Genomic DNA, 25,892 nt, shown 5'->3' on the forward strand with positions numbered 1-25,892 from the left:
CTGGTACCTATTTCTATAAACGTTCAGCGAGGGGAAAATCATGTCACTCCCGATGCTGCTTTGGTAAGGTTGAAGCTGGGGTATTGAAGTTTGTAAGCTTTGGTGTAGTCGCCGTGGCGCTTGCTCTTGGGATCGTACCTGGATATCCGCAAGTAGAGTGCAATATCGGCAGGATCAGCTTGCTGAACCATCGACATTTTGACGAGCTCGTCGAGATACTTATTATTTTCGACGAGTTCTGTCAAATTGAGTTTGCCTTCGTTCACGTCAATGTATCTCTCGACGTCGTTGACCAAAAGGGAGACATGGGTGTACTTTGTGAGCTCGTTGGTCAAGTAGGTGCTGTTCTTGACCTCGGCAGTGTCAAAGCTGTCTTCCCAATAGATCATGCCATCGGCAGCATTCACATCGAAAATTGTCGGTGGGGTGATCTTGCCTGCTGGCTCACCACGCAAGAGAGACAAATTGGTTTCAGCAATGGAAGCATAACCCCAACGAGCAACACCAGAAAGGAAAAGTCCGAGTAGAAGACCCTGGAATACGTATGCGGTACGGCCTCTAGTGGAGCATCCAGGGATAAACATCAACGCAAAGATGTAGTGGTGGATACGGAGCGTCAAACCAGGAATCCATGCAATCGCAAACAACGCAGCGAACATCATGATGTATACTTTGATGAGCTTGTTGAATCTACCTGAGAGCCACACCAGGTATGCTTGCGTGATGACGCAAACGACGATAATCACTGCAAATACAGAAACTGTAAGAAGAGCACCCGGTTGAGCCTTGAGATCTTTAAGCGTGAGTCTGTCAACGGGTAATCTATCGAATGTAATATTGTTGAGCACGCCAAGCCAAAAGAAAGGATACCAAAAAATGAGTCTAGACATTGGTGATCCTGTTGGAGTTTGATCATCAGCCGGGTTGATGTTCTCCTCCTGGGGTTTGCTGAATGTTCGTTTGATGCTGACCTCCCACAAGAAATACATCACAAAGCATGTAGGCAAGAATCTGCCCAAACTGAGCGAAACCAATTCGTAAAAGGTTTCCAGACTGGCTGGGTCTACGAGGGTTGGAGGGTCTGTAGCCAAAGTGATTGTCCAGAAGCCCACCGACATGATCACCCAAATAAAGACTGTTGAAGAGCCCAAGATGACTATAGGCAAGCCGAGCAAGATGTTCAAGAAAAGCACCACAAGTCTAGGGTCTTTGCAATGCGAGACTTTCGACTCAAGCTCCGTGAACACATACGAAGTGGGGAAGAAGGAGTCGAATTCGATCGAATCAGAAACGCCATAGTGGCCCTTTTGCGCTGCAAATGACGACTGAGAACCGCTGCTGAAGGACGCTTTGGCACATCCCCCGTAGAAAGGTGATACTATGCCAGCATGCACGGCAGCTCCACAAGGAAACGAGTCTGCCCTGTATGGGTGCGTGATAGTGCCATCTTCATCACGTTCCTTTTCACCGCCTCCAACAAACAATCCTCTATACTTGATCATCTGGTCTCCCACAGCCCTCAGCGAGTAGAGCCAGCTACCACGGTCACACAAGGCGGGACACCTGATGATCACATCTTTATCTTGATGGAGCTTTGGACAAGCTTTTGCGTCTAGCCCACAAGCAGCGTTCTTTCCTTTCCAGAAGTCGTAAGCGTCAGTGCACGTTAACGAGATGACCGTAGCATCTGAATCTCCCTTGACTTCAGGAACCTCCGTAAAGTACGGAAGAAGCACCCTGGACCAGATGGCAATCCAAACAAGCATATACACAAGCAAAATGATCACTCTAGATGTGGGCAGCACCTTTCTCCGGAACCGGTCCGGGAGTAGTTCTAACTGGCGAAGTTTCCATATAGGTTGGGGAGGATCATCACGAGGATGAGTGGGGCCACTTACCCAGGCAACAAAAAAGCTTTTTAGAGAATCCTTCCATGTTTTCGGATGAAGAGCTCCCCATCGGGTCTGCAATTCTGGTTCTGGCGATTCTTCTGGTGAGCTCTGTGGTGTTTCTTGAGGAGTCACTTGTGGAGATTCCGAGCCGATCTGGCTCTCCGGATCAGGCCGTTTATGTGTTAATAAAGACAGCCGCTGTTCATCAGACATGCTTCAACTGAACGTGAGCTGGGATCTAGGATTCTAGGGTTGAGGTCTTGGCTCTTTCTCGGTCTTGTGCTCCGGCTTCCTGTGCCGGACTGACCACAGATCAGGGTCACCGGATTTGGCTGGCATTAGTGGATTTTGAAAAAAATTGTTATTTTGATGAGTGCTTTTTTAGTGGGATGGAAACGGTATGTCTTTGGAAATCGGGTCAGGGTCGGTGCTTATTCTTAGGGAATGCCGCAATGTGATGGGATAGATAAGGACATAGCCAACGGGCGGGGAAACCTCAATATTTGGAGAATTTGAAGAGCGGCTTAATATTTGATTTTCGTGTTTCTGGGATTTTTGTTATTTTTGGTTGAGCTGTTGATGGAATGGCGTCTTGGTGATATCTTGTGACAAGCCATCATTCACAATAGTGCATGACAATGGAGATAACGAACGAAGTTTAATGAGAAAGGCTTGGAAAATTTGACATACAGAGATCATCTGAATATTTCAGATGCTACATTCAATAATTCTAGAAGGTATCAGTAAGCTGAATATATGTAGACGAGCGCTCTGCACTATGCATATTCCGTACCAAGAAGACCTACTTTGTGTCTCCTACAAACTCGCCACAGATAAATCATTAACTTCGATTTCCAAACGTGCTTCTGGCACGATGCGGCAAAATACAAAAAGTTGACTTTGTGGTATCAAATCTGCAAGAACCTTAAAATTGTGGCGCTATGCCACTTCAGTCCAACCTCGTCTAATCAGAGTCCAATGGAAAACCAAGTCGGCTCGACAAACTATTATTTTCTATAAACTTAGTCTATTTGACTAAATTTACCTCTCTATCCAACCACCACTACACCCCGCTTGTATATCGGATTATTGTAAAATTTCCTATGTACCGAGAAGTAGATTATTACCAAGAGTCTGGACCAAAGGCCTCGCCGGGCGCAAGGGTCTTACTGACGGCGGTGTTCGCCAAGTCCGCAGTTCTGTCCAAGATGCTGTTGCCCCACCACGATGGGAAAGTGGCATTTGTCAAACTCAAACACAAAAAGACAATCAACGAGGACCATGCCAAACCGATATCCAAACCAGCGGAAAGCGAGTAGTTGTACTTGAAGTACCAGTGGGTGAATCTCTTCTTGATGAAGACACCAAAGAAGATACCCACAGCACAGTAGTTGACGTAGTTGTAAGGAGTGGCTGGAGGAATGTAACCGGTACCGGAGAAGAAGACGGGCCAGTTGAGCCATCTAACTGGGGAGTTAGGCCACCTCCTGACAATTAGCCAGTTGACCACAGGCAAGAGACCAAGCAAGAAGAAGAACAACAACTGGTAGTAGATCTGGCCCTGGGAGAACATTCTGCCTGGACCAATGGCACCCCAAATAATAGAGGCGTTGAAGAACACTCTACCGTTAGGACAGGAGTAACCGTTCTTCTGCTTGGAGTCACACAAGTTGTCGATGTTGCCGTAAGCCCATCTCAAAACACCAATCTGGACAAGAGAGCCCCATATCGTAGCCCACAATTGGGCCCAGAAAAGAAGGATAGGCTTGATCTTCATGTAGTGACCAAGCTTCATGTCCTGAGCAAAAGTGACGGCCTGGTTGTTGGTGATGTAACCGTAAGTCTTGAAGAACATCATGGCCAAAGGCTTACCTGGGACCATGTAACCGATGATGAACTCGGTGACGACATTCAAACCAACAGCGATATTGGTGATGGAGTAAATGATACCGACAGGCAACAAGAAGAAAACAGCAATCAAAAGAGCTACGATAAGCGACCACACAGGCATCTCAGTGTTCCAGCATCTGATGGTGACAATAGAAAGGGCGAAAGCACCAAGGAAGACAATCAAAAACCACCATTCTGGGATGTTCTTGTAGTGAGCTCTCATAAGACGCTGGTGGACGTCAGGTCTCTCCTTCTGTCTGATCTGGTTCATGATATCCTCACCGTGGAAAAGAGCAGTGTGGACCACAGTAGCAATAATGGAGGCAAACGACATACCGTAAGAAATGGCGAAAGTCGTCGACATGAACAATGGGGAGTAGTTCTTATATGCTTGCTCGTCAAGAGTCAACTCGTTGACGTTCATGATTTTAGACACATTGTAGACTTCACCGTAACGGTCGTACGAGTCGGAAGACGACAATGGCATGTACTTGGAGTACCAGGTGTTGGTCCAGTAAAGAGCAGCCACGATGATCCAGTAGATAACCACAATGGAAAGGGCGATGGTGAGAATGACAGAAGCTGGAGGAATCAAAGGAGAACCAATGTAGCCTGCAACCTGGTTCCAGTCAAAGGTGATTGGCATCAAACCCATACCAGAAGCGGCACCAAACACCTGGTTCACGGTAGCGTTATCTGGAGCAATCCACGTAGGCCAGGCAAAGTAGGACAAGGCCTGGAAAATGTAGCCGGGGAAGAAGTACCACACAAAGGAGCACGCAAACACAATAGCGAAGAAAGCGTATCTGGAGATTTTCCAGCCGTTGGCCGTATGATTTTCGTTAACGTGCATGTTGGTCAAGAAAGTAGCCGTGACAAGGTTGGCGGGCCACACTGCTGATGGCGCCTCGACCAAGATCTTTCTCGCCATACCGGCCAAAGAGAAACCGATGATTTGTGTGGAAAGAATGGCACAAATAGCAAAACCCACACCATAGTCGGAGTTGTAGAACTTATTCTGAGCCAAAAGGATGTCTGTGGCGTAAGCTGCACCACCGCCAAAGGAGACCGAGCCCATGATGGTGATGATGGTGTGCTCCTTCAAACTGAAAGGACCGGGGTTCAAGGAAACACCGAAAATCTTCCAGTCTGGAACAGCGTACTCCCACGCACGGCCAAGTGGGTAGGCCAAAATGGACGTCACGTAGGTTGTGATGGAGAAAGCGGGTCTATGGAAGGAGAAAAGCAAGTTCATACCACAGCCCAAGGTGGTCAAAATGGTACCGAGCACCCACATTCTGACGGTGCTTTGGAGAATCAGCGGGTCGTCTGTAGAAGGCACGGAGGCTCTGACTTCCGGATATGGCGAGTCATCTTCAACTGTGACGGCGGCGTACCCGTCGTTGGAAATCTGGGCAGCAATAGCATGGTCGATGGGGTCGAAATCCTGGGATTTGGACACCGCCAAGGCAACAGGAACGTCGTTATCCGAGGAAGAAACGTTCTTCTCCTCTGCGCCGAGATCGACCCTCTTCTCCTGGAAGAGCGTGGCCTTGAGTTTGTCCATGGAAAATACAGATGGTTTTTTTTTACAATGGGTGCCAAATGCGCTTTATATACCCTCAAGTGCCGTGGAGATGCGTTATCGAGCCGCACTGCTAAATAAGCTTCCCAATCGAACCGAACGAAGCCATCCACCGAAACGGAGGTATATAAAGGGCTCTCCGCCCCAGCTTTTTTCAAAAACGCCTATTTTCTAAAAACCTTGCCGTGCCCCTGGTACCCCTCGCTTTTGGAAATTCACGTTGGTGCGTTTCGATACCAAATTCCCTCACCTTGGCGCACGGCTACTCCACCCGCCCCGCTAAGCCAAGAGAAAAAGCTGTCAACGTCGATGTCATTTCACATTATAGATCTCAAGGCAGAACGGTGTATCGTGGGAAGCAGACCTGATCTTGGTAAGGTATTTTTTTTGATAAAGATTGGTCACAAATCGAAACGGCATTTTACTGTATGCGAGGGGTGCCTTATCAGGAGCCGTACCGCCAGGCGGCTGCTGAAATGCGTGTGGAGGAGCCACGCCTCATGCGCCGAAACCGGGCCGGCATGTCGACTCTTGTTCCGGGAAAATGGAGGCACCACATATAAAATTTTTAAACTTTCTTGATTTTGGGACAGGTTTGACTTTTGTCCAATTTGCATCATTTCCTATTTTCTTCCCTACACCGCTGAGTTGACGTCAGTGAAGCGTCTGGCGGCTCGGCTTAGGCTCGCTACACTCGATGACAGGCGCCTCCGTGCAGTCCGTGCCACACCTGCCCCGCTGCTAATCCTACACCGCGAACCCTGACATTAATTTATTTCCTACGGTCCCATGACTCATCCAGAGCACATAGTGCACGATTCCGGGTTATCGATCGCGCACGCAATAACCTGCGAGCTGTAGATGTCGCTCTCCCCCTCCTCGGACTTCTTTCCCTCGGGATCTTGTCCCTCGGAATTGTCGGCCTCGTTTCCGGCCTTGTCTTCAATCTTCAATTCCGCAACCAGGTTCTCCAACAGAGATGGCTCCGTAGACACGGCACGCGCATTTTCCTCGCTGACGCTCGTCACATTAGGCGAAGGCGTAGAAGACTCGCCCATAAGTCTCTTCGGAAGGTACTTTCTCTGGTTCAACTTCTCCAACGAAGCAACAGTCTTACCGGCCTCACCGACAGAGTTCTTGTCGATGGTGAACTGGATGGCAGCAGCGGCAGCCTGCGTTCTCAAGTAGTACATACCCGTCTTCAAACCCTTCTTCCAACCGTAGAAGTGCATCGACGTCAACTTACCCATTGTGGGGTCCTTGATGTGGATGTTCAACGACTGCGACTGGTCAATGAAGGCAGATCTGTCGGCAGCCATGTCAATGATGTGCTTCTGCGAGATCTCCCACACGGTCTTGTACAATGCCTTGATCTCGTCTGGCACATTAGGCAATGACTGGATGGAACCGTTGTTGGCAATAATGTTACTCTTCATGGAGTCGTTCCAAATACCCAAGTCAACCAAGTCCTTCAACATGTGTGGGTTGACAATCTGGAACTCACCAGCAAGAACTCTTCTCGAGTAGATATTAGATGTGTATGGCTCGAAGCACTCGTTGTTACCCAAGATTTGCGACGTGGAAGCGGTTGGCATAGGAGCAACAAGCAACGAGTTTCTAAGACCGTGCTTGGCCATCTTCTGCTTCAAGGTGTCCCAGTCCCACAACTCAGTAGGCTTCTTGTTCCACAAGTCGTACTGCAACAAGCCCTTAGATGCTGGCGAGCCCTCGTATGTCTCGTAAGGACCCTCCTCAGCAGCCAACTCGATCGAGGCCTCGACGGCAGCGTGGTAGATGGTCTCGAAGATCTGGATGTTCAACTCCTTGGCCTCCTGAGAGTCGAATGGCAATCTCAAGGCCATGAAGGAGTCGGCAAGACCCTGCACACCAAGAGCAATAGGTCTGTTCTTGAAGTTGGATCTTCTGGCCTCCTCAACAGGGTAGTAGTTACGGTCAATGATTCTGTTCAAGTTTCTGGTCACAACCTTGGTAACCTCGTGCAACTTGTCAAAGTCGTACCAGCAAGAGTTGGCGTCCTTAGAGACGAAAGATGGCAAGGCAATCGAGGCCAAGTTACACACGGCAACCTCCTCAGGAGAGGAGTACTCGACAATCTCGCAACACAAGTTAGAGGACTTGATGATACCCAAGTTCTTCTGGTTGGTCTTCTCGTTACAGGAATCCTTGTACAACATGAATGGAGTACCAGTCTCAGTCTGAGCCTCCAAGATAGAGTACCAAAGCTTCTGGGCCTTGATGGTGGATCTACCACGACCCTCTCTCTCGTATCTCTCGTACAACTCGACGAACTCGTCACCGTAGCAGTCTGCCAAGCCTGGGGCCTCGTTAGGGGAGAACAAGGTCCAGTCGCCGTTCAGCTCGACTCTCTTCATGAACAAGTCTGGAATCCAAAGGGCAGGGAACAAGTCTCTAGCTCTGATCTCTTCCTTACCGTGGTTCTTTCTGATGTCAATGAAGTCAAAGATGTCCGAGTGCCATGGCTCCAAGTAAAGAGCAAAAGCACCTGGTCTCTTGTTACCACCCTGGTCGACGTAACGGGCAGTGTTGTTAAACACACGGACCATGGGGATGATACCGTTGGAGGTACCGTTGGTACCAGCAATGTAGGCACCAGTACCTCTAATGTTGTGGATATGCAAACCGATACCACCGGCACTCTTGGAGATCAAGGCACAGGTCTTCAAAGTATCGTAGATACCGTCGATGGAGTCCTCCTTCATGGCGACAAGGAAACAAGACGACATCTGTGGGCTAGGGGTACCAGCGTTGAACAAGGTTGGAGAGCCGTGAGTGAAGTATCTCTGGGACATCATGTTGTAGGTCTCAATGACGCGCTCAATGTCTCTACCGTGAATACCAATGGCAACTCTCATGAGCAAGTGCTGTGGTCTCTCGGCCACCTTGCCGTTGACTCTGAGCAAGTAAGAACGCTCCAAGGTCTTGAAACCAAAGTAGTTGTAGTTGAAGTCTCTGTCGTAAACAATGGCGGAGTTCAACTCGTTCTCGTTCTCACAGATGATGTCGTAGGTCTCCTTGGAGATCATGGGCGAGTGCAAGTCAGTCTTGGGGTTAACGTATTCCCACAAGATCTTGGCCACCTGGGAGAACTGCTTGGTGGTCTGCTTGTGCAAGTTCAGGACGGCGATTCTGGCGGCCAAAATCGCGTAGTCCGGGTGGATGGTGGTCATGTAGGCGGCGGTCTCGGCAGCCAAGTTGTCCAACTCGATGGTGTTGACACCCTGGTACACACCAGAAATGACTCTCTGGGTGATGGCAACAGCATCAACGTGTTCGGTGTCCAAGCCGTAGCACAACCTCTGGACCCTGGCGGTGATCTTGTCGAAGCGCACGGGCTCCTTGTGTCCGTCTCTCTTGTAGACGTACATGATTAAATATGTGAATGAGTCAAAAAAAGACGCTGTGTTTTTGGGAGCAGAAGGTGAGAATATATAGTACGCGTGTGCACAGAAAAATTTGTCTCCCATCAAAACAAACCCGTGTCGCGCGACAATAGACGTGAGTCCCACTCGGCCATCCCTGTCATTGGCAGAAAGTAGGGTTGGGAGTGAAAAAGAAAAGAGACTTTTATGAATTACTGGAGATAATTAAAGGATTTGTAATTTTAAAAGTTGGAATGATCAAGAGGGTTTGGAAATAGTGGTCCCTACTGTGGCTGACAAATGGCTGCAAAGTGCATCGTACTATTGTAAACATGCTTCGACTGACACGTCTAAGGCGTCATGAGAGCTCTGAAAAGACGGGGAAGACGCTGAAACGCATTTCTGAATAATAAACTTCTTTTCCAGATTGCCTCTCCAGCGTTGGCTATACATCTAATACTGGTCCACCTCCACTTTCAAAGTCACCCTCCAAAAGTCTACCTGCTCTCGAATCGTGACAATTCCACGTCTTCTTTGTTCACTTTCAGGGTGAAATGTCGCTTGCCTTATCAGTCTGTGGCGGCTCCGGATCGGAGTGGAGTTGGACACAGGTTGTTTGTGTGTCCTGCCTGGGTGCAAAACGTCCTGTGTCAGATAAGACATCAACAAACGGTGCATCCAGAGTGTCCCGAAACCCTGATTTTGGAGTTTTCCTCACATTCTCTTCATCAAGAGCATCACCTTCCAATTTATTATGAAAAAAACTCGCCTTCTTTTTCTGCTTTCTCGAATACCCGTGCAACGCGGTGAACGCGACGCCCAGACGTGTTCGTGGACGTGTTGACAATTTGCCTGTTTGGGCAAGATAATTGATTCGGTAAAGGACCCGTTTTGCTCTATTTGCAGCGTTTGTCTATGCTTGCTTGCGGAATGTCGCTGAACGTGATTTCTTCATTTGGATCATCCAAGCCCGTGGCTCGTATCTGATAAAGTGTTCTGGAGGTACACAGTTAGACACGGGGTGCATCAAAACAGGAAGGTGAGGGAGTTGCTTAGGTTTGGAAATTAGTGAAACATGGCACACACGGCGCAGTAATTACTTGAAACAGGAAATCATCAACTAGTCGGGGTGTTGGACATTGTGGTGATGTATGTAACCCGTCAACGGTCATCTATTTGCCTCCCTGGGTGGTTCAGGGATGAATTCCTATTAAGACTACTATTGTAGGCCCTGAGTAAAACATCGGGTTTGTGTCTTGGTCTTATCATACGTGACAGAGTCCAATTGAACCTGTATTCACAAACTCTGAGTCAACGCTATTATGTGACCAAATTCGGGGCATCGATTTTTTAATGACCCTCCATAAACAAAAGCCCTCATAGAAAGCGCCATGGGCTCTTTCCTCTAAACTATCTATCGCTAGACGGTTTTTTCAGAACAACACTCACAATGTTGGTTAAGTACAATGGACAGAGCCTGCCTAAGTAGTCGCTCCCTCGTTTATTGATAGTCAACTGAGCAGAAATACTCATGAGTCGTTAGGGACGATCTCAAATTGAATACCGCTAAAGCCTTCGATTATCAGCGCAGTAAGCAGAAAATGGTTCCTCTATTGTCTTGACCATTATTCAACCTTTGAATTGATGGTTTCTTGATAGAAAAATCTCTACTATAAGCTTTCGATGCAGTGCTTACACGGTTGCAAAATTGATGCCCTCGCCATTGCAACTATGGTGAAAGACGGTAATGCACAACAAAGCAGCATCTGAGCTTCTATTTCCTTTTTTACATGTTTCAAAAGGTAAAGCCATTTCGAGTTCAGTTCTGGAAACTTGGTCTAAATTTGTATCGCCAACCTTGCCTATTCCTTCTGACCAGATCCATCAATTACCTCAGACCACGTCGTTAGATTACAAACTAGGACTAAAGACCAAATCCTGAACGCTCGTCTTTAAATCAGTCATCTCGAATTAGCTCTTTTTTGAAAAATATGAAGTCCCCCACAGATTCCTTTCAGAAGTCAGACTAGAGGTGTCCTGCAGACCACTCCGTGTGGACTCCAAGTCCGAGATCAGAGCTTCAGAGTTTTTTCCAACACAAACCCCCACATTCGTAGATCTCGAGGCATTTTTTAAATCCTGACTCCGCTTTCTCAGGCTAAACCCAAAACATTTCCAAACCACCTCCACAAACCTGCCCTCTGCTAACTTTTCACTTTTGTGCTACATACTAAGCCTGAAGAACAATACGATCCACGATCCATCGAACGCACTAAACCAGCTGCATAAAACTCAACATAACCTTAAAATACTTTCAACCCACTAAGTATCATCTATTTCACCGTGCCCATCATGAAAGTCTCCAAAATCTCCACTCCACAAGCCTCCTGGCTATGCTCGGAAAAAATCCCATTTTTCCGAAATCTCCTATCACCGTGTTGGGAGCCCGGCCTACACTGACCAACTCCACTCCTCATACTGAAAACAGCAAGAAATCTCGGTATTTCCGGAAATACCCGAGAAAAGCCCTTTTTTACCCCGGATTCTGAAGTCCATCGAACCCGGTTGCGAAATGCGGGGGCCAAAATCCTATGTCCGGTGCCGAGTATATAAAAGGAGCATCCCCTCGAAAAACACCAACGCAAAATGCCAGCTACACAGACTTGCTACGGATTCGAAAGAGGAAAAAAGACCATCCAGCGTTGGGATAATTGCCCCGTTCCCACGCCAGGACCCAATGAGGTTTTGCTCAAGATCACAGCTGCCGGAATCTGCCACTCCGATCTCCATATCCTTTTGGCTCAGTCTCCTCCGATGGACCGTATGGTGATGGGCCACGAGGTCTGTGGCACTATCGCCGAAGTGGGGCTGGCTCTCCAGGACCTGGGTTTCGAGATCGGCGCCAGATACGCCTTGTTGATCGGAATGGCTTGTGGTATGTGCCCTAACTGTCGTAATGGTAAGGACAACCAGTGTCCCAACGCTACTGGTGGCTACGGTATCATGAGTGACGGTGGCTTCCAGGAGTACCTTATCATCAAGCAATTGCGCTGTTTGCTCCCGATCCCAGATAACGTGTCCTTCGCTCAGGCTGCCCTGGCCTCGGATGCCATTTTGACTCCTTTCCACGCCATCAAGAAGGTTCGCCATGTGCTCACCCCTACTGCTAAGGTGTTGGTATTTGGTGCCGGCGGATTGGGTCTTAATGCCCTCCAGGTCTTGAGAAACTACGGCTGCCACATTGTGTGTGTCGACAAGAAGGCCTCGAGTGAAAAACTCGCCTTGGACTCGGGTGCTCACGAGTTCTACACGGATACTGAGGAATTGGGTGGTGTTGAGACCTTTGATGTCTGTTTCGACTTTGTCGGATACCAGGCTACCGCAGCTGAGTGTGCCGAGTATGTCGGCAGGTATGGACACATTGTCGTGGTGGGCATGGGTAACTCGAAGTTGATGTTGCCTAACTACGATCTCTCGAGGCGTGACGTGACAATTCACTACAACTTCGGAGGCACGTCTGCCGAGCAGTTGGAGATCTTTGACTGGATCTCGCGGGGATTGTTGAACCCTGTTGTCAAGGAGGCTCCTATGGAGGAGTTACCTCAATGGATGGAAAAATTGGAGCGTGGAGAAGTGGTTGGAAGAGTGGTATTGGTGCCCCCTCAGAAACAGAAGTTGTAAGTGCTCGACGACTCTGGACAGTGTAAGTATAGAATGGGTAGGGGCCTTAGGGGAATGACAGTCGTTTTGGCAATAAAATGTTGATTGTTCTGTGGCACAATACGTAGAATAAATCTGAATTATGAATCTCCTCCATGTTCGTAAACTTAGATCTACCAGCACTGTTGCTTAGTATAGCCGACATGCATAGATACAACAAGGTGTGGAGGCCAGGATCTCGCATGCTCAATGGATTAGTCCTATTTTTCAGTAACCTTTTTCAGTTTGATGTAGATTCAGATCTCTTACATCCTTGCTTGCTCTCTAATATAAGCAAATTGCAACTTGTACATCAACTTCGTCAACCATCAAATCACAGACTATCGAAAGATCTCGCAAACAGCAAGACCCTCGATTTCCACAATTCCAAAACTTCCACATTTGGGGCTCCCTTAAAATGTTCAATGCTGATTAGTTCGTTCAATTGTCCAGCCAGCTTAGCCATAATATAACGTTTCGAAACCACAAGACGAGCAATCCGGTCCCTGCTCGTAATTAAAGTTTAGCTCCTCTTTAAATTGTGTCTCCAAACTGGTCCGGCTTACCCGGTCACACCTGTCTGCATCATCAACACACCTTCGTACCCCAGTATGTCATGAATCTCGTCCAAACCCTCCACGTCATCACTTCTACAATTCAGTCATTCGACTCTAGTTCCATTGTATCTCTTGTGCCAATGTTCATTGTTATACACGGACTATTTCTCATCCTTGGTGAAATCGCTGCGGTTAGTAACGGCCAATTGCGCCATAAGTGCAATACATACTTGATGATCTTCTGGAAGTCAAACTCCTCGTCCTTGTCGCCAGGCTTAGGGCCCTTGGTAGTCTGGTCCACAACCTCCTGCTTGGCCTTCTTCTGACCTGGCCAAACGGCTATGCCCACAACGGCACCGAGGGTGAGAAGGGAAAGCTAATGTTAGTTTTGTCTGGAAACGGCTCAATTGCAATTGTAACATACCACATGAGGCTTGACTGGCTTGCCAAAGATTTTGTATTCTGCGCCCATTTTGTTTGGAAGTAGTTGGTGAGCTCTCCGAGCGTGGAGCAAGTTCGGTTGGTCAGTGGGGCTAGTGTGGTGGTGTACGGGTGTGTTTGTCCACACCTTATACCGCCGCTGCTTCACGCCAGTAGTTTTCGACTCCAAAACGGGCTAGCAACGTTGTGGCCTCCTCGTCAGACGACGTGTACATGCGTGACCATTTTTTGAAGGAGAGCTGGCGCAATTGACCCTCCCAGACCACTTCGCACGGAGATCCGTTTGGCTGCGAATCCCAGTCAATACGTGAAGTCATGAGTCTTTTGTAGAACTTGATTGCTTTTTCGCCACCTTCGACAATGACCAAGTTGAAGCGGGGATTGAACAAAACCATCCCGTGGAGCTCCATCTGCTTCGCGTTGATGTCCACCTTGTACTGCTGTTTGGAGTCCATCTTGTCGACGCGATACACCGTGGTGAAGATCCCTCGGCTCAAGTCCCGCTCGTGCCTCTGGTGAATTTTTTCGTGGCGTTGTTCCGGCGTCAATTGCCTTTCCTCGTTGACTTTCATGTGCTGACGATGTCTTTCTTCGACTTGCTGTCGCACCTTCATCTCGACTCCAGTAGGGTCCTTGATGGCCTCGTTAGTGAGCACATTCATCAAATTCGAAAGCTTCACTTTAGGAGGCGGAGGTGGGTCTAACCCAAGCTTGATGCGGTCTTGCTTCTCCTTGTGCCTGGCGAGTCTCTCGTTCCTTCTCTTTCTCTTCATTTCCTTCTTCGTAAGATGCAACGCCAGCTCCACCTCTGTCCTGTTCACGTACACAGGGACAGGATGCTGGATATAGAGGGAAACAGGCGCCTCTTCAGAATCGTATACAAAATCGCCCTTGAACTCGTCGTACAGCCTTTTCTGGAGAAACGGTCTATCCCACGATTCGATCAACGGAGGCCATTGGGGCTTGTATAGCTGTTCGCCGATATTTTCGTCAGGAAGAAGGTTTTTGCTGGCTAGTTCGTTTTTCCGCTGCTCCTCTGCTTCTTCTTTCTTGAGCTTCTCTCGTAGCTGGTCACCTTGTGCGACGTATTTCCCTTGTGGATTGAGCGAAAGCGGCCTCGGTCTGTGGGTCGGAGCTCCAGCGGCCGTCTGGTCTAAGTAAGGATTGAGCGACGCGGGGTCAAAGATGCTTCGTGGCTTTTTGGGTCCAGCTTTGGCCTGAGGAACAGCAGCTAGGTCTCTCAAAAGTGGGTGAACTTCTGTACTGAGACCCAGTCGAGGCCCATCGTTTTTTTGGTCTTTTTGGGAAGTGGGCTTGCCCGGAGGTGCCCTGTCGTGTTGTCTGCTCTGACTTCCTGAACCTGAAGGTGTGGTTCTGTTGTGGATGCTGATGTTTGGTTGGGACTTGCTTGGCGGTTTGACCTCCCGTTTTTTGTCCTTCGTAGGCTCATCGTCAAAATCAAGACGCCGCTTTCCACGAGGTAGCTGCAGCCGCCAATTGGCACCCAGTGATGGAGGCATCAGAAGAAGATGTTGTATCTGCGATGGCGTGCAGGCAAAACGGTTGCAAATGAGTAGTAGGAAAAGAGCCTTTGGTGATATGGGTAGGGAAAGGTATTTATATCTTTGTTTTTATCGCGATTATTTTGGCAGTGGAAACAATCTGAACACTTGATGTTGTTCTTTAAGTTTGCTTGCTGGTGTCTACATATCGCTTGTCTGTGGGTTAGACCTTGGAAGCTAGTGAGTAAGACCCGGTCAATCTGGAGGAATGGCCGTCCATTTTCATACTATACCATGGTCTGGGGTCTCTAAGGAGGGTACAAAATTTGTTCACTAACTACGAATTGTTCATTTCTGTCTTTGGTTATTATTAATTCTGCACTAATGTTTTTGTTTGCCTAATATTGTTGTACGTTCTGTGTTTCGCAGCCATTTCTCACCTTGCATGTCAAATCATCAAATGTTCTCAAAATGCAAGAAATAGCAAATTTCTAACGTAATCAAGACGTCTTGATTGCGAACTTCTCAAACACAAGAACATCTATCGAAATGGAAATTCTCACTACATTCTTGAGAATATACCTCTGGCTAATTTCCACCATAGGCTAAACGGTATACACCATACTGCTACCCAGACACCAAATTACACCGTCAGCCAAAATCCAAAATCCAATCAAATTTTTATCTCAAACTTTCACCTCCAAATTGCCAAAATCACCTCTCTGTTTTCCATCACGTCCTACCTCATCATCTGGGGTAACGCGCGTGCAGACCAGTATCAACACTATGGCTTCTCTAGACCTCAATCTGCTATTTGCTGGATGGCTCGAGGTCCAGGCGGCTGAGCTTACCAAAAAGGGCCTGAAGCTTGGATTCGCTTATAGCAAGGCACATGACAAGGTGAAAAGTCATCCAGATCCTATCGTAAACGGGAAACAGCTACGGCAGATCAGTTGTGTGGGTCAGAAGACATTTGAGTTTTTGTGTGGCAAGTTGAAGAAGCACTGCCAAGAGGAGGGTTTAGACTTTCCTGAAGGATTCTCTTCTTACATGGAGGAAAGAGAAGGCGGGAAAAGAGCACATGAGATCGATGATGAAACCACAAAGAAGAAACCCAAACGAAGAAGCCTGTGGGTGCCCAAACGACGCTCGGGCTCTTGGGCGATTCTAATAGCATTGCATAAGAACAACGGATCCCAGAAAGGCCTACGAAAGGAAGACATCATCGCTAGTGCCTCAGAATACTGTGATTCCTCATTCACCGCCAACCCTGCTGCTCGAGACTTCTATTCTGCCTGGGACGGCATCAAAACACTTTTAAACCGAGAATTGGTCGAATGTGTGGGTAGAGCCCCTAAACTCTACATTTTGACTGAATCTGGTGTCGCAATGGCAAGGGTGATCATGCAGCAGGAAAATATCCACTCATCCCCAGCCCCAACGGTGGATTTGAGTTTTGATAATGGAGTCAGGGTCACGCCTGATCTGACACAGCTCTTCGTGGAGCCTTCTTCCAGCCCGCTACGAAGAAAAGCCCACGACACTGCCAAAAAAGTGTTCGACGGCGTGCCCTACGATATATGGAACCCAGAGGATTTTGAGGTGGCTGTTCTCTTTGACACACGAGAGATGCGTTCCCAGGGAGAAAGAGATTTCTTTCAGAAACGTGTGGCTAACCACAATATATCCTGTGACGTGAGAGCCCTTTCCGTTGGTGATATCTTGTGGATCGCTCGAAATAAGCACACTAAAAAGGAAGCCGTTCTCAACTACGTATGTGAGCGTAAGAGGATCGACGATTTGGCCATGTCCATCAAGGACGGTCGTTTTGTCGAGCAGAAAAACCGTCTTCAAAAATCAGCGCTCAATAACGTCTACTACGTTGTGGAGGAAGGTGGCCTCTGCGATATGGACCGAATCTTGGAAATGAAAAATGCCATTCAAACCGCCATCTCAATGGTCATCACGGTGTCTAATTTATATTTCGAGCGTTTCAGAAAGTCCGACGATATTGTTGATTGGGTCGTTGCAATGACCAATATACTCAAAAACCGATACGCCAAAACCCGCCTACTAGTGCTTAGACCGTTATCTGTGGAGAACCAAGCTGAATACTCCGAGATTCTACAAGACTTCCGGAAAAACTTCGAAAACAGACCCACGAAATACGAATGTGTGCACACGTTTCCAACATATCAAGCCGTTCTTTCGAAATCCGACATGATGACTGTTAAAGAAATGTTCATCCTCATGCTTATGCTGGTGCGAGGAATCTCACTAGAAAAAGCAGTAGTAATCCAGGGCCATTTCCAGACACCGCGCAGGCTTATCGAGTATTACCAAGAAAATGCCGCCTTAGCGGAAGAAGATAAAAAATTGCTACTTTTCAAATTATTTGAAGATCAAGTGGGCAACAAAAAAATCGGAAAGGCTCCTCTGACAGCAGTCTATGAGACCTGGGGCAGAGAGTAGTGGTATGCGCACGCCCTCCATACAAAAGTTTTCTCAATACGATTTGAACATCACCAAGCCTACCACCTAATACCATGCATCCTACACCTTTGGCTTTGGGCAAAGGCACGCTCAAATACGGCGGCAAGTCGGGTATATTGCCCAAATTGCGTCCCATTTTCAAGAACCCCATCATGCCACCCCCAGACTACGTGAAGGAGAAAGAGGCTAAACTAGAACAGGGTTACGCCAAGGGCGTCACACCTCCCAAGGTGGACGGTCGTCGTGTTTCCCGCGTGCCTAAACCCAAGAAGATCGTTCCTGTTGAGGAGCTTATTCGCAAGAGAGTCGAGAGAGAACCCAATGTGGACGTCAGTAAGCTAGAAGGCGACGCATTATGGGCTTACAAGAGAGACCAGATCAGAAAAGAGCATTTGCGTGATGCCTACTTGACGGAAGCCAAGCGCTTAGAGAAGCTAGAACAGCTCAAGGCCAGGAAGCACGAGTTGGAGGAGCAGCACAAGGCTGAAGACAAGCAGCACGAGGACAGCGAGGCCACCAAGTTGACCTTGCCCACGATCGACTCATACCTCAAGGGCCCAATCATGAGACAGAGGACTCCTGAGGAAAAGGCAATCAAGGAGGAGCAGAGAGCCTTGAACAGAAGAGTGGAAGAATTGAAGGTTCAGGAGGCCCGTGCCACCGAGCTTTTGGAGTTGTACCACGCTGCTGGAAGCTTCATCACCACCGAGGAGGAGTTGAGTGAGGCCATCCGTGAGGCCTTCGAAGTGAAGGTTGGCCAGTTTGAGAGCAACGAGCACTTGGTCGAGGACAAGCTCTTTGGCTACAGCAATGTTTACGCCAACACCAAGACCAACGAGCGTGCTGTCAAGGATGCCGCCTTTGGCGAGATCGACGGCCAGCCAGGTCTCCAGACAGTCAGAGACACCTTGAGTGGAGAGAACGAGAAGTTGCGTCGCGATGCCCAGGCGGAGCTCAACAAGGATGCATGAGGAAGAGAAGAGGAATAATGTACATAGCGGCGAAGCCGAAAACACAACAGAAAGAGCGAGTGCTTGTAGAGAATTGATCGAAATATGGCGGATCTGTATGTGTAACCTGCATACAAGCCCCACCTTACTACTTCCCTCACTGCCCTAACATCTTCACCAACATGTCTGGTTCAATAAAAGCCCCGCCTAAGCGGGTGAATTCATACCAGTACTACTTCAGCAAAGTCTATGAAAAACGATTACGCTACTGGAACAAAATCACGTTTCTTTTGGCCCTCGCTGCCAGCGCCATTTTGGCCTTTCCATACATGAGCATCTTCAGAAACATAGTTTACACGCTTACCTTCCGAGCTCCCTTGATCTATGGCGGACTTTATCTTGTCAAAATTTGCCGCAACGGCAATTCCACTGTTTCGTACACAACCAACAAGACATTGGCTCGGCAGTTGGCTAGAAGCGTTTTCAGTCGTCGATACCTTATTAGTTTGGCCTACTTTACGGCGTCTGCCTTTGTCTTGTATGGTCTTTTCATGGCACAATTGCCCTTATGGTCTAAGTACAGTGTGGTGGCGAAGGAGTTCCGGAAAAGACCGGCCATCAATGACGAATGGGTGTTCTTCTGGTTCCACGCTTACTTTGTTGCATTGGCCTACACTCTTCAGCACATTGTGTTTCAGCGGAACAGGCTTCTGTTCAGGTACGGCGTCAATCACGTTAAGCCAGACCTGGTGTTATTTTCTAAAGCCCCTGCGCTTGTGGGTCATGCTGTGCTTTTCAACTCGGTGACTTTGGTCTCATCACCAGTGGTCTACTGGGTAATCCGCCTGGTAATTTACAAAATCAACTGGATGGTGTTTGCCGTGCTTGGCTTAGACCTGTCGGTACCCCGGTTCCACATTGGCATCCGTACTCTTTTCAATGTGTCGTTTGTCTCGTTTGTTGTGTTTTTGCTTTGGGAAGTCGTGAACCACGTGTACGACACTTACGCCACCATTGGGTGCTTGGACGGCAAGAAGCCGATCAGCAGCTACAGTGAAGACCCTGTGAGCTCGCTTCTTCTGTGCCTCCGTGACGTTGAACCCGAAACCCAAATCGCTAGGTTGACCGCATTCCAGGAATTGGCCTACATCGCCACCACCAACGACCCGGAGGGCGTCAAGAGAAGAAAAGACATCTACAGCGCTCATTCAGTGGCCGGCTTTGTTTGGCCTGCCATCCTTGACGAGTGTGCCTTGGTGATCAAGGAAACGTCATCCAGAGTCAACTACAGAACTCAGTCCGACATGAACGCCCTTAGAGGCAGCCAGCCCGTCAAGCCAGAGGAAACGATAGAAGAAAACAAAGACTCGTTCCTTTTTGGTAATTCCTTCAATGCTAGTGCTGACACTACTCAGCCCATGGTTGATGCCTCCTCCAGTCCTCTCAGGCGGTACGAAGAACCTGTGACCAAGTCATCTTTCATCACCAGACTCGAAAAGCATTCTTTGGGCAAGCTAGTTGTGGCTCAAATCATAGTCCCAGCGCAGAAGTTCTTGTCTGCTTACCTCAATCCCCAAGCGTCCAGGCCGAGACCTCAAACAGTCACCAACAAGCTTGCTTTGCTCCAGAAGTACTACACCGAGTACCGCAACGAGTTGCTTGATTCTAGCATTGGTGTTTTCTTCAGAATCACCCTTAAAAAAGACACTGAGTCGCGGGTGGTGAACCCAGTGAATTACGGCAATGCCGTCATCGCCCTTCTGGGCATTTTGATCCATGCTGTGGAGGAGGATCGCAACAACACCGTCACCGGCGCACACATCAGTGAGGTGTTGAATCTTTTGGAGAGACCCATCAGAGCATGCGCCAATTATACTGACATTTTGCCAGCATCGATATACCTCACAGCGGAACAAAGAGAAAACGAGCAAGCCACCAAGCACCACCTTATGGCTCTCTTGCACGACTTGACCATCCAGGAGTTTTTCCAACTTTGCGTCAAGTACAACTACAAGCTCAACGATTTGCTGTTATCGTCGCGTGCATTCAAGCTCGCCAAGTGGGTCATTGACGCCTCGATCGCCCAGCAGCAGAAGGAAAAGGAGTCTTCTGATTTGTATTACTAATTTAATAACATGTATATTTTGGTGAGTTGTATTTTGGGATGACGTCGAGGGTTATACGTTGGATTCGTCGTCGTTGTTTTGGCCTGGCGATTTGTCAAGAAGCACCGGCTTCAACACCTCTTCGTCGAATTTAGTAAACCACTTAGCGTGCTCCTCGGCACTGAGGAAAGCACCTAAGAGTCCATTCGTTTGTTGCTGAGCAACTGCTGCGGTAGTGGCATGAGCAGTATCGGCGTTTCTAGTACCAGCATTGAAAACATCATCAGCATCACTACCGTTCAAATCATCATCAAGGGTGGGTAGTTCTGGGGTGGAGTTATTCCGCGAGCTATGGCTCGATCCCTTGATGTACGGGAGACTGGTATTGCTTGTGTTTCTGTAGTTTGTGCTGGTGTTGGTGTCGGAGTATGTGCCGTTTCCATAACGCCTGTTGCCCATGAGATTGACGTTTGGAGTTGAATCAAGTGTCACGCGGGGAGCTTCAATATCAAATTCGTCGTCTGAATCGTTTTCCTCGACGCACCCGACCTTGATACCCAAGATCTCAAGCATAGAAGCGGTGGTGCCTCCGAAAAAGATGACAGTAAGCACCACCACGACCAATACTGTAGCTAGAAGGGCCCATTTGGCCTCACCCTGGATACCTAACGCCAATGCCACACCAACAGCTCCTCTCAAGCCGGCCCAGAAAATCATCATTTGGTAAGAATGACTGATATCCTCGGGTTGTGACTGCGACAGAATTCCGCCTGACATGACGGTGTTTCTGCTAAAACGCTCGAATCTTGAACGGTACAAGAAGTTCAAGAGCCTCGAGAGAGGGAACACGGCGCACCATCTAGCGATACAGATCGAGATGAAGGTGACGATAATCAACAAGGGCTTGAACACCAACTCAACCTCAGTAAACAAGGACAAACCCAAGTAGATAAAGATGAAGTTCTCTGATAGCTGGGCAAGGAACTGAAAAATGTACTTTGTGGCGATTTGCGTGCGTCTCGACATGTTGAAGTAGGCGTAGTGTTTTAAAGTGATACCGCAGAAAAGCAACGAGACAATACCGGACATGTGAGCACCGTTCGAGAAGAAGTACGACTGGTAGGCGAAAAGCAAAACCAAGCATGTTTCGATCTGCGGGTAGCGGCGGATGTGGGAGTGTTTCAAGATCAAGGCGACGATAATACCAATGGCAATGCCTATGAAAGTGGATATAGTGAATGTCATCAAGAATAAGGCCACACCTTCGAAGAACGAGGAAAAAGTGACTTTCTTGCCGTGAAACTTCTGGCACGTTTCGAACATGACAATGGAGATGGCGTCGTTCAAAAGCGACTCGCCGAAAATGATCGTGTAAAGCTTAGGGTCCACCTTGTAGGCATTGAAAATCGACAAGATTGTGACGGGATCGGTAGCCGATAAGGTGGCGCCCACGGCCAAAGTATCCACAAACTCGAGCTTGACGCCGTCCACGCCCAATGCTGTCCAAATGTACAAGATCACGCCAAGAACCATTGCAGATATAAACGTTCCAGGGATAGCGAAGGTCAAGATGGAGCCGATGTTTCGAAAAAAGTTCGCCTGATGTAGTTCGTAGCCCGAATTGAGGATAATGGGGGGCAAAAGGATGTTAAAGAAGTAGCCGGACTTGAACTTCACGGCATCTTGGATGTAGTGACCCGGAGCGACTCTGATAATCAAACCCACCACCATTCCGTAGAGAATCGACAAAACCGTTTCGTGAATGGCCTTGATCCTTCTCTGCTGAAGGTAGTACGACAGCCACAACGCCAGGCATAAAAGAAATAGAAGGATGAATAGCGCCCACAGCGAAAACATCTCCTCTGTTACCGGATCAGCATCTTCCTCGGGGTCGGGCGTCGTGACATCGGGAATTTCGTCGTCATCAGGTACCTCCCTTCCTAGAAGCACTTTTGCACCTTCGACAACCGCCTGCTTGGCCACAAAGGCGGCTAAAGTGGCTAGCATTTCACGGATAAGAGTAGTTGGAGCTATCGGATCGCAGCGATCTGCAGGACAGAAGAAGTAGGAAATTGGATAACGGCTGGTTCGGGGAGGGTTTGGTCAGGGTGTAGGGCTTTTTGGGGCCTAAATGGGAGGAACAGATTTGTGATGTTTTAGGGGTGTTGATTTTGTTGTTTAGTGTGGATGAGGGTAGGTGGATGCTGGCGTTTTTGATGGAGTGCATCAACACCGATAAGCTTTTCACGAGCCAATGAAGAGGGATTATGGAGGTGGGACATTAGATGGGGAGATTTCTGGAAACAGAAATTTTTTGATCTCGAGGTTGAGTTTTGAATTGAAGGTGATTTTTAATTCTTTGCCATTTTGGAGTTGGCGGTTGTCTCAGATGCGGACCACTTTTGGGTGATCAAGGTGCTGCTGAGGATTTACGGGCCATTGTGGGAGAGGCAACCATATATGGATTTTTGAAGCATTGAGAACTCAACGGTATTTGTTTATTGACCGGTGGTGTGCTCCAGTTGGATATTCACACCTCGTTACCGAATGGTTACTGACAACTTGCAATATACTCATGCCGAAGCTATTTAGGTTTCCACGAGGGGCTATCGCTCAATTGATTGAGGAACAATGGAGAATTTCTAATAGTCACTTTTCTAGTATTTATCTCTTTGTCAAATCTATCGGGCATAGTATGGCAGATGTAGGCCCACAAGCAGGTGTCTCTATCTACGACCGTTGAAGTGCAAAGGGCTACACGATAAGAAAAAAAAGATTCTCATAAATCTGAGAAAGGGAAAAACATTCCAGTCTACCCTATTTAAATGTCACGAGACCATACCGCATCGGTCACCAACCACCTGCCTTCATGTTCGTCTACAACTCTGCCCAAAGCAATTTCTAGAATCTCTTTCCTGACACTCTCATGAAGTTTATCTTCCCGGCCGATCGTGAAAATCCCAAATCTCATTGTCTTCACAATGGTGACTGAAAATTCTAACAGCCGCAGTGCTGGCTGCTGCTTGCAAATCCGAACAATAGGCGTCAAGTTTGACAATAAGCTTGGGAATCTGCCAGCTAACTTTATTTCCAAAAAGGAACGATCATAAATATACAAAGAGCCACAGTTACAGCCATCCCCTGCTGGCCCCTGATTCTCCATTTTGCCGATCCAGTGGGATGATGAGAATAAGTCGAGCGGCATTACGCTGACCGCTTCCTAAGCCGATTGACAAAAAAAGATGAAATTCAAAGATAAACAAAAGAGGCTTTGGAGCAACCAGCCGTGCCCGAGCTTAGCGGAGGAAAAAGGTAAATTCCAAAAAAGAAAAACCACATTTTTACAACTACTTTCCAGCGATCGACACGTCAAAAGAAGAGCCGCAGTAGTGACACTTTCAGCGCGTAAGCGGCCACCTTGAGCCCTGAAATTTTCTAAAAATAGCAAAAAAGTAAACCGGTCCATATACTTTAGGCTTTTTACGCTGGAAACGGGGGCCCGTAATTCAGCGGCTTAAGCAGCATTCAAAGAGGAAGGCCAGCCCCTACCTTCCATTTCTTGAGGAGACGTATGAAGCAATAACTCAACAAAAACTGTAACTCAGCTCTTTTAAACTGCAACTCCTTTTTTTTTTGAATATATCGTCCGCTTTTACCAAAGCACCACCTTGAAAAAATCTTTCCCAATTTCATCACCTCATCGACCTCGTACCGTCTCCAGATATTATTTTCCTGTACACAGCGCACACGTTGGCCAGCGCCTGCTTCGCCTGGCTTGCATCGCAAAACAACCAGGCATAAAAGAGCAACTCTTTCCTCTGCGTCACCACCTAGCAAAACTCGTTTCGTGAAAAGCACAAACGGTTTTTTAAAAGCAGCTTTTTCCGCTCAGGTTCAGAGAATATAAAACCTCAAAATCGACACCTCAACAAAAATCCCATTCCAAATCACATCCACCACGTCCCACCCAAAATGCTAAGTGTTAACCATTCAGTGGAGGATATCCACAGATACCCGTACCCACAGAGAACGTCACAGATAAACCCAAATGCCTCCACAACCAACATCTTCCAGCTAAATCACCCAAAGGCTCTCAGAAGCCCGTTGGCCCCCTATCAACAGATCACACCACCTGCTTCCAACGCATCCACCCCGGTGGCGGAGAGAAGGGACGGGTTTTTCCTTTCTGCAAACACCAGCACCGTCAGTCTAGACGCCCAGGTGGCTCCCAAAACCGGCTGGGCCGCGTGGGCTCCTGAGGTCGACGTGAAGGTCGTGTCGTTGTGTGCTTTATGGTACGGTTTCTCTATCGTCAGCAACAACTCCACCAAGGCGATTCTCCTGCGCTTCTCGTACCCGGTGACGTTGACGCAGTTTCAGTTCTTGTTGAACGCGTTTCTCTGCGTGGCGCTCTTTTCCGTGCTTTCCATGTCGCCTCAGTGGGCTTCTCATTTCCCCAAGGCCTCCATCCCTAATTTGCATGCTTTGGACCGCTCTGTGGTCAAGTTCCTCACGCCCAACAGCTTTATCATCGCCACAACTTTGCCCATGGGCATTTTCCAGTTTTTGGGCCACATCACCAGCCACAAGGCCACCTCCATGATACCAGTGTCTCTTGTGCACACGATCAAGTCCTTGTCCCCTATTTCCACGGTTCTCATCTATAGAGTTTTTCTCCGCACGAAGTTCAGGACCGTCACCTACGTCACGTTGCTTCCCTTGATCTTTGGCATTATGCTCACATGCTACAAGCCCAAGAACTTGAACGCCGCTCCTGGCTACTTCTCCGGCTTGGCCTACGCTTTCGTTTCCATGATGATTTTTGTCTCCCAAAACATCTTTGCCAAGCAGCGCTTGACGGTTAAGAGTCAGGACGAGACCACGTCTCTCCCGTCATACAAGGCTGGCGGAGAAAATAAGCTCGACAAGTTGACCATCTTGCTTTTCTGCTCCGTCATTGGCTTTCTCTTCACCATGCCCATCTACATCCTTTCTGAGCTCCGCAATGAAGTGTTCTCGCTCAGTCAGGTTTCACTTTCGCTTGTTTCGTTGGTGGTGTTGAACGGTGTCTCCCACTTTTTACAGTCGCTTCTTGCATTCCAGCTTCTCGGCACCATTTCACCCATCAACTACTCCATTGCAAACATCATGAAGCGTATTGTCGTTATCATGTTTGCCTTTGTGTGGGAGGGCTCCTTCAGCTTTGTCGGCTACCAGAGCTACGGTGTTCTCCTCACTATTGCCGGCTTGTACTGTTACGACAAGTGGGGCATGACCCACAAGCAGTAATCTCGCACACAGTTAATCAGCATCCAGCATATTTATTAATATATCTTTCCCGGTGACAGGGCCGTAGGGCCAACTTCTACTTTCTTCT

At 48.1% G+C, this 25,892-nt stretch overlaps 9 protein-coding genes across 9 annotated transcripts; 4 read left to right on the top strand and 5 right to left on the bottom strand. All coding sequences in view use genetic code 12, as the record gives it.

Annotated features, from left to right (window-relative positions):
• Window positions 1–38: 38 nt before the first annotated feature.
• On the bottom strand, window positions 39–2,105 carry CXQ87_005298 (uncharacterized protein; the record flags this gene model as incomplete). Its single annotated transcript, XM_025483724.1, has 1 exon — window positions 39–2,105. One exon carries the CDS (start codon window positions 2,103–2,105, stop codon window positions 39–41), a length of 2,067 nt encoding a protein of 688 aa, XP_025335959.1.
• A 910-nt stretch (window positions 2,106–3,015) lies between these two features.
• On the bottom strand, window positions 3,016–5,349 carry OPT1 (oligopeptide transporter; the record flags this gene model as incomplete). Its single annotated transcript, XM_025483725.1, has 1 exon — window positions 3,016–5,349. The coding sequence occupies one exon, from the start codon at window positions 5,347–5,349 to the stop codon at window positions 3,016–3,018; it is 2,334 nt and encodes a 777-aa protein (XP_025335960.1).
• Window positions 5,350–6,161: 812 nt separating this feature from the next.
• Window positions 6,162–8,774, bottom strand: RNR1 (ribonucleotide-diphosphate reductase subunit; the record flags this gene model as incomplete). The annotated part of the gene is made up of 1 exon (XM_025483726.1): window positions 6,162–8,774. The coding sequence occupies one exon, from the start codon at window positions 8,772–8,774 to the stop codon at window positions 6,162–6,164; it is 2,613 nt and encodes an 870-aa protein (XP_025335961.1).
• A 2,640-nt stretch (window positions 8,775–11,414) lies between these two features.
• Window positions 11,415–12,449, top strand: CXQ87_005301 (zinc-binding dehydrogenase; the record flags this gene model as incomplete). The annotated part of the gene is made up of 1 exon (XM_025483727.1): window positions 11,415–12,449. One exon carries the CDS (start codon window positions 11,415–11,417, stop codon window positions 12,447–12,449), a length of 1,035 nt encoding a protein of 344 aa, XP_025335962.1.
• A 1,144-nt stretch (window positions 12,450–13,593) lies between these two features.
• Window positions 13,594–14,985, bottom strand: PRP3 (U4/U6-U5 snRNP complex subunit; the record flags this gene model as incomplete). Its single annotated transcript, XM_025483728.1, has 1 exon — window positions 13,594–14,985. One exon carries the CDS (start codon window positions 14,983–14,985, stop codon window positions 13,594–13,596), a length of 1,392 nt encoding a protein of 463 aa, XP_025335963.1.
• A 768-nt stretch (window positions 14,986–15,753) lies between these two features.
• On the top strand, window positions 15,754–18,431 carry CXQ87_005303 (uncharacterized protein; the record flags this gene model as incomplete). Its single annotated transcript, XM_025483729.1, has 2 exons — window positions 15,754–17,207; window positions 17,498–18,431. 2 exons carry the CDS (start codon window positions 15,754–15,756, stop codon window positions 18,429–18,431), a joined length of 2,388 nt encoding a protein of 795 aa, XP_025335964.1.
• Window positions 18,432–18,592: 161 nt separating this feature from the next.
• Window positions 18,593–20,536, top strand: CXQ87_005304 (uncharacterized protein; the record flags this gene model as incomplete). Its single annotated transcript, XM_025483730.1, has 1 exon — window positions 18,593–20,536. The coding sequence occupies one exon, from the start codon at window positions 18,593–18,595 to the stop codon at window positions 20,534–20,536; it is 1,944 nt and encodes a 647-aa protein (XP_025335965.1).
• Window positions 20,537–20,587: 51 nt separating this feature from the next.
• On the bottom strand, window positions 20,588–22,522 carry NHX1 (bifunctional K:H/Na:H antiporter; the record flags this gene model as incomplete). Its single annotated transcript, XM_025483731.1, has 1 exon — window positions 20,588–22,522. The coding sequence occupies one exon, from the start codon at window positions 22,520–22,522 to the stop codon at window positions 20,588–20,590; it is 1,935 nt and encodes a 644-aa protein (XP_025335966.1).
• A 1,965-nt stretch (window positions 22,523–24,487) lies between these two features.
• SLY41 (Sly41p) lies at window positions 24,488–25,804 on the top strand (the record flags this gene model as incomplete). Its single annotated transcript, XM_025483732.1, has 1 exon — window positions 24,488–25,804. The coding sequence occupies one exon, from the start codon at window positions 24,488–24,490 to the stop codon at window positions 25,802–25,804; it is 1,317 nt and encodes a 438-aa protein (XP_025335967.1).
• Between the last annotated feature and the right edge of the window lie 88 nt (window positions 25,805–25,892).

This window comes from Candidozyma duobushaemuli (genome assembly GCF_002926085.2).
Source record: "Candidozyma duobushaemuli strain B09383 chromosome Unknown G_B09383, whole genome shotgun sequence".
In the NCBI taxonomy this organism is placed as follows: domain Eukaryota; kingdom Fungi; phylum Ascomycota; class Pichiomycetes; order Serinales; family Metschnikowiaceae; genus Candidozyma; species Candidozyma duobushaemuli.